Genomic DNA, 9,704 nt, shown 5'->3' with positions numbered 1-9,704 from the left:
CCCCTAGGGGTCCTGTTGTCGCTTGGGCATCTGAGTGAAGAGAGAAAGGTTTCTGGGAGCTCAGCCTTTTGTAGCACCTGGGAGGTACCAGCCCCCCCTGGAGGAGGGGTCAGAGGTCAGTGTTGCCTTCGGCCAATTGAAAGGTCAGATGTCAAGTCTCAGGGAGTGGCTTACAGTGGGGTCCTTCACAGGACCCAGGAAGTGTTCTGCTGCCACATGGAGATAAGAGCTCCATGCTGGATTTTTAAATGTAAGGGGTCTCCTGAGGCCGGTCCCAAGTTTTACGACTCTTTGTTATAAGTCAGATCACTGGGAACTCAGTCCCAACAGAAGTAAAATGAACTTTTTAATTTTTTTTCAAATGGCTGCAGTGAAACATTTAAAGGGGTCTGAATACTTTCTGTACCCACTGTATGTTTATAAATTTTCTTCAGGCTGGTGTGTGAATGGACGTGTGTGTCCTGTTCCCACGCTCCGACCCTCAGACACTGAACTGATTAAAGAGACGTGATTGGCTCAGCAGGATGTCTCTCTGATGTCTCAGTGACTCATTTGTCTGATTCACTTAAATCTTCTTTTCATGCTTCTGTCTTTGACCGCAGTCACAACCTGTGAGTTCTGGTTTGTCAGCTGACCTGAGGTCTGTGCTGCGGAGACGTCAGGACGTCCTCAACAGACACTGAGGGTCTGGTCCATGTCCCGTCTGTGAACATGGAGGTTTCACAAGTATCACAGAACAGCAGCCTTACGGCTCAACAAGGCCAGAGGTGAGTAGAGTCGACTCCATGAGATCTGGAGTTCCAAACAACATCAACACAAAGATAATAACAAAGATAATAACCCTGAGAGAGATGAGTGAATACACAGAGCTCCTGCCAGAGAGGATTTACAATGCAAAGCAGCCAGAAACATGGAAGAGGAGTTCAGATACGATCAGATCTATCTGCATAGTCAGATGCATCCAGAAATACATGAGAAAAAATTGTTGTTTGCATCTTTGCCTTTTTGCATAAAGAGTTCAACAGAACACTCTTGTCTGTAGCAGAGGAGGAGCTGGAGTTACATTTCCCTAAAGCTGCACTAGAGCTGGATCAGTTAGGTGTTGGTGGAGGACACTGGGACAGACAGTCCACCGAGCAGCATCAGGATGGACCGGATCCTCTTTGGTGTCTTGTGTCTCTCAGGTCAGTGAATTTAACTGTTTGTATGATGTCTGACAGGAAATTTGAACATAGAGATTCATTTGAGTCCTCATATATAACAACAATAACTGGTTTCCTCCTCAGGGTGCCTCACCTTCTCCACCTGCCTCCTCCACCAGTACCACTTTGTGTCTGAAGCAAAGACTTGGACTGAAGCTCAGAGCTACTGCAGAGAGAAGTACACCGACCTGGCCACTGTGGGAAACACTGAAGAAATGAAGAAACTGAAAGACACAGTTTCTGCTGCTGGTGACAGGTCTCAGGTTTGGATCGGCCTGTACAGTCATGTGGACTGGAAGTGGTCAGATGGGTTCAACCAGAGTGGAGCTGAATATAGGAACTGGGGTGATGACCAACCAAACTATAGTGCCAATGAGCTCTGTGTGGGCATGCATACAAGAGGAAAATGGCATGATTTTTTCTGCGATGTACAGCTTCCATTTGTCTGCTACAGAGGTAATGTTGTGCTTTATATTGATCTTTACGATACAACATCATGTTTAAGATATGATTTTGAAATCCATTGTGTGACCTCAACAATCCCTCTTTTGTTCTCAGACTCAGCTGCAGGAGGATTCGAGTTTGTGCTAGTGAATACACCAAAGACTTGGTCTGAGGCTCAGAGGCACTGCAGAGAACACTACGCAGATCTGGCCACTGTGACGAACGAAGCTGACATCCACCAGATACAGAGCTTGATACCCTATATTGATACCCCAGGTATCAAAATAGGGTACAACTATGGACGTTGGGCATGGATCGGTTTGTACAGAGATCCTCAGATTTACCCGTCCGACGGGAGTCACTTCTCTTTCAGCTCCTGGTTCCCTGGTTTCAACCCACTTGGCTCGATGGAAGTCGTATGTGGTGTTGCAGATTTGAACGAGGGAGGAACATGGAGATTAATTTCCTGTGAAGAAAGCAAACCTTTTGTCTGCTACAGCATGGAACAGCGCGGCTGGTGCTTCCTTGAGTGAGAGAGAGAGAGAGAGAACACATCCTGACATCAGAAAAACAGTAATTGTCTCAATAGTGATTCTAATAACATTAATGCATTAATGAATATTTGGATGATGTTTGTTTTGACTACTGTTTCTTTACAGTGAGAGAAACTAGAAATGTCTTGTGATGTACTTGTGTGTTATCACTTCATGAATCTGCTCTGTGATGATTCTTCAACACAAACAGAACTTTGGATCATTTAGACTCCGCCTGGTTTCAGACTCCTTCTGTATCTTTTAGTTACTGTTTTGCATTTTGCATTTCACTTTTTACTTCACTTTTTACTTCACTTTTTATATCTTTTATCTTTTATATCTTTTATATAGATATGTTTATGTCTAAATAAATGTTACTTTGTATAAATATTAGAAAAAGTGAGTAAATAAGAAGTAAATAGTGAGTGAATATATATTCTTTTTTTTCTTATGTGTGGTGTATTTACTGTGTTTTTATGTTTCTATGTTCATTGTATGCACCAATAACCAGAGCAAATTCCAGGTAGCTGTAAACCTACTGGGCAATAAATACCTTCTGATTCTGGTTCTGGTTCTGGTTCTGGTTCTGGTTCTGGTTCTGATTCTGATAATCCTCCTCTTGAACGAGATCTCAGCTCTTAGCTCTCAGCTGTTTGTTTTGTCAGATTTAAAAGCAAAATTGCAAAGAAAACATTAATAAGTCACTGGTGTTGGGTTTATGGAAACTCCTGTCTTATAGAAAATAGATTGGTAAGATTAAGTAGATAGACAAAAATGTGTAAATGTATAAATGCATCAATAAATATATGTATATGCGACATTAATAAGTGACTTATGTGTTCTTCTATTTTCTTTTTGATATAAAATACCTTGAGCAACACACATTAGAAGCTTCATTAAATATATGTATTGAAATAGTGACCAGCTGTGTTACCAAAGTCCTCATATCTCCAAACATGACCAGCGAATTATAACTTTTAATGGACATTTTCTTTCTTGGTGAACTTTGACATCAGGTCCATAGTGAACAAATCAATTCACACAGCAGCATTCATCATCATATTTGCAAGGGGCAGGCTTTTTAGACTATTTATTTAATCATTAAAATTAAAATGATATTGTTAGATTGCTTTGGTAATAAATACACAAAAAATATATTTAACAATAATATTTCACAGCTCATTAGAAAACACATGAGGTACAGAAACATGAAATAAACGGAACTCTTGGTTATTTTGTCGTGTTGGTTCTCTGAGTGAAGAGACGACCTCTCCACTCTATTACATATTCTATAAATCTGGGGAATAATCCCCGGCTCTCAGGTGCGTCGACATTAACCAGCGTGCCCGGCCACGCCCTGCAGGTCACCTGTAAAACACCTGTGCTGCTGTGGAGTCCATTGATAGTTTGATTGACACATGTCTCTGAGACGCCTCACGCCGCACAGCGCCATTCTCAGGTGCAGCTGTGGCTGAGGGGGAGAGCGGTCGTCCTCCAACCTGCAGGTCGGGGGTTCGATCCCCAGTCGGACCCATCTGCCGAAGTGTCCTTGGGCAAGATGCTGAACCCTGAATTGCCCCCCCCCCCATAAAGTGCTGCTAATAGATGCTCTGTGTGAATGTGTGTGTGATTGTAAAACTTTACATAAAATGTTCACAGTGTGATGTGCAATTCACAGAGTCGACCCTAACGACCAATCAGCAGGCGAGGATCGACATCACGTGACGGACGCAGGAAGTGAAGCGTTCTCCAGCCGCAGTGAGCAACACGCTTCAAAATGCAAGTGCTCACCTGTTCAGTGCTTTGCAGACCCAGAAATGTTTTAATTTAACTTTAATCTTAAGTTACTGTAAGAACTTGTCCTGAGGACAGTGAGAGGAAGTCCAGCTGACAGGAAGTCAAGCTGACAGGAAGTCAGAGACACCAGGTAGAGAACAGGGATAGAGAGGGGAGGATGTACAGGGGTCTTATCCCAGCCAAGTCCCCCAGGGGGCAGTGTAGAGGGGTCTTATCCCAGCCAAGTCCCCCAGGGGGCAGTGTAGAGGGGTCTTATCCCAGCCAAGTCCCCCAGGGGGCAGTGTAGAGGAAGTATTTGAAGGCAGCTTTAGGAATAAAAACACAACATCTCTTTGTTGTGGAGAAAATGAGTCATGTCATATAGAGCACCCCCCCCCCCCCCACCCTCACCAGAGCACATTACAAAGTACTGGTAACCACGGGAACAAGTTTAAAGGATTCAGCATAATTTAAATCACATTAGTAATAATAATGTTCACCTGACGCAGCAAAACGTCTGCGGCCAATGGGACAAACGGAGTTCCTCCTCCTGAGCTCCTCCTCCTGAGCTCCTCCTCCTGAGTTTCTCCTCCTGAGCTCCTCCTCCTGAGCTCCTCCTCCTGAGTTTCTCCTCCTGAGTTTCTCCTCCTGAGCTCCTCCTCCTGAGCTCCTCCTCCTGAGTTTCTCCACCTCCCGAGCTCCTCCTCCCGAGCTCCTCCTCCCGAGATCCTCCTCCCGAGCTCCTCCTCCCGAGATCCTCCTCCCGAGCTCCTCCTCATGAGTTTCTCCTCCTGAGCTCCTCCTGTAGTACTTGCATCACTTGTAGTACTTGTATCCCCTGTAGTACTTGTATCCCCTGTAGTACTCGTATCCCCTTTGGTACTTGTACCACCTGTAGTACTTGTATCCCCTGTAGTACTTGTATCCCCTGTAGTACTTGTATCCCCTGTAGTACTTGTATCCCCTGTACTACTTGTATCCCCTGTAGTACTTGTATCCCCTGTAGTACTTGTATCCCCTGTAGTACTTGTATCCCCTGTAGTACTTGTATCCCCTGTAGTACTTGTAACCCCTGTAGTACTTGTATCCCCTGTAGTACTTGTATCCCCTGTAGTACTTGTATCCCCTGTAGTACTTGTATCCCCTGTAGTACTTGTATCCCCTGTAGTACTTGTATCCCCTGTAGTACTTGTATCCCCTGTAGTACTTGTATCCCCTGTGGTACTTGTATCCCCTGTAGTACTTGTATCCCCTGTAGTACTTGTACTACCTGTACTTGTGTGTTCAGATCCCCGTGCAGGCTCTGGTGCAGTTCGTGGAAGCTCTGGAGAACGGCTACAGCAAACACAAGAACCCGTACCACAACCTGATCCACGCCGCTGATGTCACTCAGACCGCCCACTTCCTGATGATGCACACTGGACTGATGGTAACACACACACACACACACACGCACACACGCACACACACACACCTACCTTCTCCTGAACTGAAACACTTGTGTGTGTGTGCAGCACTGGCTCAGTGAGCTGGAGATCCTTGCGATGGTTTTCGCTGCAGCGATTCACGACTTTGAACACACAGGAACCACCAACAACTTTCACATCCACGCCAGGTAACGTGAAGACAGATTCTATTATAATGGTTATTATTAAAGACAGTTGTCATGGTAACAGCAAGTGCAGTATAACGAATGCTTTTCTAGGATCCACAACAGATTCGTCAAGTTTTAATCCATCACATGAGTTGTCGTGGGGAATCGAAGAATGGACTAAGATTATGGAATTGTTTTTTGAAATGTTGTGTGTGTGTGTGTTTGTGTGTGTGTGTGTTTGTGTGTGTGTGTGTCTGTGTGTGTGTCTGTGTGTGTGTGTCAGGTCGGAGGTGGCGATTTTTTACAACGACAGGTCTGTTCTGGAGAACCATCACATCAGCGCCGCCTACAGGCTGATGGCAGAAGAGGACATGAACATCCTGATCAACCTGAACAAGGACGACTGGAGGTGGTCTCACACACAGACACACACACACACACAGACACACACACACACACACACACACACACACACACACACACACAGACACACACACACACTGATGACGCATCACTAACGGCTCTGTGGTGGTTGACAGGGAGCTGAGGTCTCTGGTCATAGAGATGGTGATGTCCACAGACATGTCCTGTCACTTCCAGCAGATCAAGACCATGAGGAACACCTTGAGCCAGACTGACAGGTCAGTACTGCTGACGTGACCTTTGACCTCTTATCTGCTTCACTCAAGTTTCTCTCCAATCTCTCATCCTGTGTTTTAGTTAATTTTCTTCATTGTCATGTTGTATTCCCTGTTGAGTTTGTTTTCAAGTCGTTTCAGATGATTGGAGAAAGACACGTTCATTATCTGTATGAAACAGATTTTGCTCACAACTCTGATCCAAAGCTCTTCACATAATGCTTCAACATTAATATTAAAACTATTCAGAGTACATGATCTGAAGCTCTGTGTGGGCCAGTGGAGACAGACTGTGGGAGTTCTGTGTCCTGGTCCAACACAAGGTTCTGCAGGCTGCTGGACCAGACTGGTCTCTGAGTCCCTGAGTCCCTCCCCCTGTCTGTCAGTGGTGTGGAGGTGTGTGTGAGTGTGTGTGTGTGTGAGGGGGGGGGGGCAGCTGTCACGCTCCAAACCCACGCTTGGATGAGGTTTGCTGTCGACATGCTGCTCTGCTGCTGCTGCTCTCTGGAGAAGCACGTGATCCACATGCTAAACAGACACCTTTCATACAGGAGTGTGTGTGTGTGTGTGTGTGTGTGTGTGTGTGTGTGTGTGTGTCTGTGTGTGTGTGTTTCTCACATTTCATCCCATCACACTCATTTAAACTTGGTTCTTTGTCGCTCAGCATCGACAAAGTGAAGGTTTTGTCTCTGATGCTTCACGCTGCCGACATCAGTCATCCGGCCAAAGCCTGGCCGCTGCACCACCGCTGGACCCACAGTCTGATGGAGGAGTTCTTTCAACAGGTGTGTGCACCACACACACAACACACACACAGGGCAGATTCCTAAAGTGAAGTCGAAACATTGCCCCCTGGTGGCTGGCTGCGGTATGAGTCATAAACCCTGCCTCTTCAGGTATATTCAGGCGGTGGGAGGAAGTGGAGATGCTTCTTAATTTAAAGTCACTGAAATAGACGAGGTCATTCTCCATCTGGAAACACTATAAAAAAGAGAGTTAGTAGTTATATAACATTTGTTTATTCCAGACAAAAACATAAGTAAAATATTCACAAGCAATGTGTTTATCTGCTCTGATGTGAGATAATTCTACATTCATTGATTCAGCAGTAAACCAAAGAGGTTTCCTGTTTCCCCTTGTTTCTGTTCCAGGGAGATAAAGAGGTGGATCTGGGTCTGCCCTTCTCTCCTCTCTGTGACCGGAAGGCCACCATGATCGCCCAATCACAGATCGGTAAGAGGCAGCTCCACCCCAATGTGACCTTCAGGACAATACATCTTATTTTCCACATGTTTTAATACGTGTCTCATAAACTCTCGAGCGAATCAAACAAACACAAAGTCAACTTCACACATGTAACAAACCCACGTTGGGTCAGCATCGCTCACTGTGGTTGATGCTGGACACTTTTACCATGAGCTTCACATCGTGGTCATCAACCATTTTATTGATAGTTTAAATTTCCCTTAGTAAAACTAACTGGGTCGAGCTTCATCTGCGTCAGCTGTGAACTCCTCTGGTGATTCACCACCGGCCCGACTCTCTTCAGCTTCGCGTGCATCACCTCCACCCACTGGTTCCTGACCTCAGTAACAAAGTCTTTCTTCTATCACGTCTGTTTTGAAGGTTTCATTGATTTCATTGTGGACCCGACCTTCACTGTTCTGATCGACACGACCGAGAAGGTGATTGGACCTTTGATAGAAGAGGATAGGAAGGCCAGACAGAGTGGGAACAGGAGGTCCAGGTACTACTACTACTATTACATAACTAATAAATACTTATTAACAATTGAAAATTCAGTTTCGAGAAAATTATTTGATTATTTTCCCAAACAAAAGCAAATTCTGTTGTTTGTGTCACGTGTTTTTAAAGAAAACTCGAGATTTCGAACTATTTGTTGGACAAAACAAGTTATTTAAATATGTAACTTTGTATATTTATGTGCTCTGAGACTTATTAAAGGCTAAATGTCACTATTTTAACATAGCATAAGCTACTACTACTATTACTACTAATACTGCTACTGTATGCAAGGTCAGGAATTGATAATCATTTCTGAACTGGACTGTTTCACACTCAAGCTTTGAATAGATATGAAACTAGATCAGAATCATTATTAAATATCTGGTTGTCTGAAGAAAAGCTAAACGAAAGTCGTAGAAATCCAATCAAACGTTGCACTGGATCCGGTCTACGAGCCTTCTAATTGGTCAAGATGAAGTCATGGTCTCACGCGATTGGACCAAAAACTGAACATGTGACTAAAGCACCACGTGACGCTCCACTGGTTCTTACCTTCAGCTCGTGTGTCTGATCTGTTTCAGTCTCACAGGAAGTGGCTCCGTTACCGTGGAGTCGGTGCAGAGACACAGCAGCAATCGCCATGGAAACAATGATGATGGACAGATGGACTTTTCTCTGACCGCAATTGACCTTCAGGTTCTGAGGCTCCACCTCTCGGGCGTCATCGCCAGCAACAAGGACCGCTGGAAAGAGCTGTCTGTGCACGGTACACACACACACACACACACACAGACACACACACACACACACACACACACACACACGCACACACACAGACACACACACAGACACACACACACACAAACACACACACAGTGTATTAACTTATGTTTTGCGGTTGTTGAGTGTATTTGTGCGTATGTTGTTTTAAGTACAAATTAGCAAACGCTCGCATGCTAAACTAAGACGGTTCACGCGAAACATCACGATATTAGAGTTGCAGCGTAGCGACGTTAGCATTTAGCTCACAGCTCCACTTTGCTTAATGCAACCCTCCTGTTAGCTGTCATTAGCTTTGTGTCACGTTTCCTTTAATTCATAGATTTTAAGTCTTCATGTGTCTGCCGTGCACAGAACTGGCCAATAGGGAGAAAGAGAAACAAGAGGAGGCGGAGTCTAACATCGGCTCAGAGGTCCAGTCTGAAGCCTCACCCAACCACAGCCCTCCTGACGAACACACCGCCGACCAATCACAGGACTCGCCAGGTGAAACACATGACGACCAATCAGCCGACCAGATGCCTGCGGATCACCTGACCTGGAACGGTACAAACCCGACACACGTTTGAATTCTCACGCCCTGAAGTTTTATTCTCAGTGAACTCACCTGTTGCTATGGTAACGCTTTCAGGGGCAGGCGAGGAGAAGGAGGGCGTCGCCGACCAAGTGCCTGAAAACGTCTGATGACGCTTTGCGGCAAACTCGCCACTATATCTGGCTGTTGCAGATCACCATGGCAACAGGCGGCACTGTGCGGTGGACAGGAGATCGGACTCTTGTGTGTAAACGAGCGGAGTCAGCGGCCCTCGAACGAGGACCCGAACCCGAACCCGAACCCGGCCACCGGACCTTATGTTTACAACCGACCATGAAACATCACATTCACAGATTCATCAGATAACATGTGGTAACGTGTTGTGGTTTTATTAGAGACTCAGAGGAGCGATGTCTGTGAAATAAAGTGGAAATATCAAAGCTTAATGAAATGAAA

General features: G+C 45.2%; 1 protein-coding gene across 1 annotated transcript; it reads left to right on the top strand.

The window, feature by feature from the left end:
- Positions 1-1,628: 1,628 nt before the first annotated feature.
- LOC133022010 (dual specificity calcium/calmodulin-dependent 3',5'-cyclic nucleotide phosphodiesterase 1A-like) lies at positions 1,629-9,397 on the top strand. Its single transcript, XM_061089024.1, has 13 exons — positions 1,629-1,658; positions 1,761-1,782; positions 1,923-2,062; positions 5,244-5,384; positions 5,470-5,570; positions 5,833-5,958; positions 6,089-6,190; positions 6,852-6,972; positions 7,339-7,420; positions 7,814-7,934; positions 8,515-8,699; positions 9,068-9,259; positions 9,345-9,397. The coding sequence occupies exons 1-13, from the start codon at positions 1,629-1,631 to the stop codon at positions 9,395-9,397; spliced, it is 1,416 nt and encodes a 471-aa protein (XP_060945007.1).
- Positions 9,398-9,704: the final 307 nt, after the last annotated feature.

This window comes from Limanda limanda, chromosome 16 (genome assembly GCF_963576545.1).
Source record: "Limanda limanda chromosome 16, fLimLim1.1, whole genome shotgun sequence".
Classification (NCBI taxonomy): Eukaryota; Metazoa; Chordata; class Actinopteri; order Pleuronectiformes; family Pleuronectidae; genus Limanda; species Limanda limanda.
This window is presented reverse-complemented; position numbering and strand designations above follow the sequence as displayed.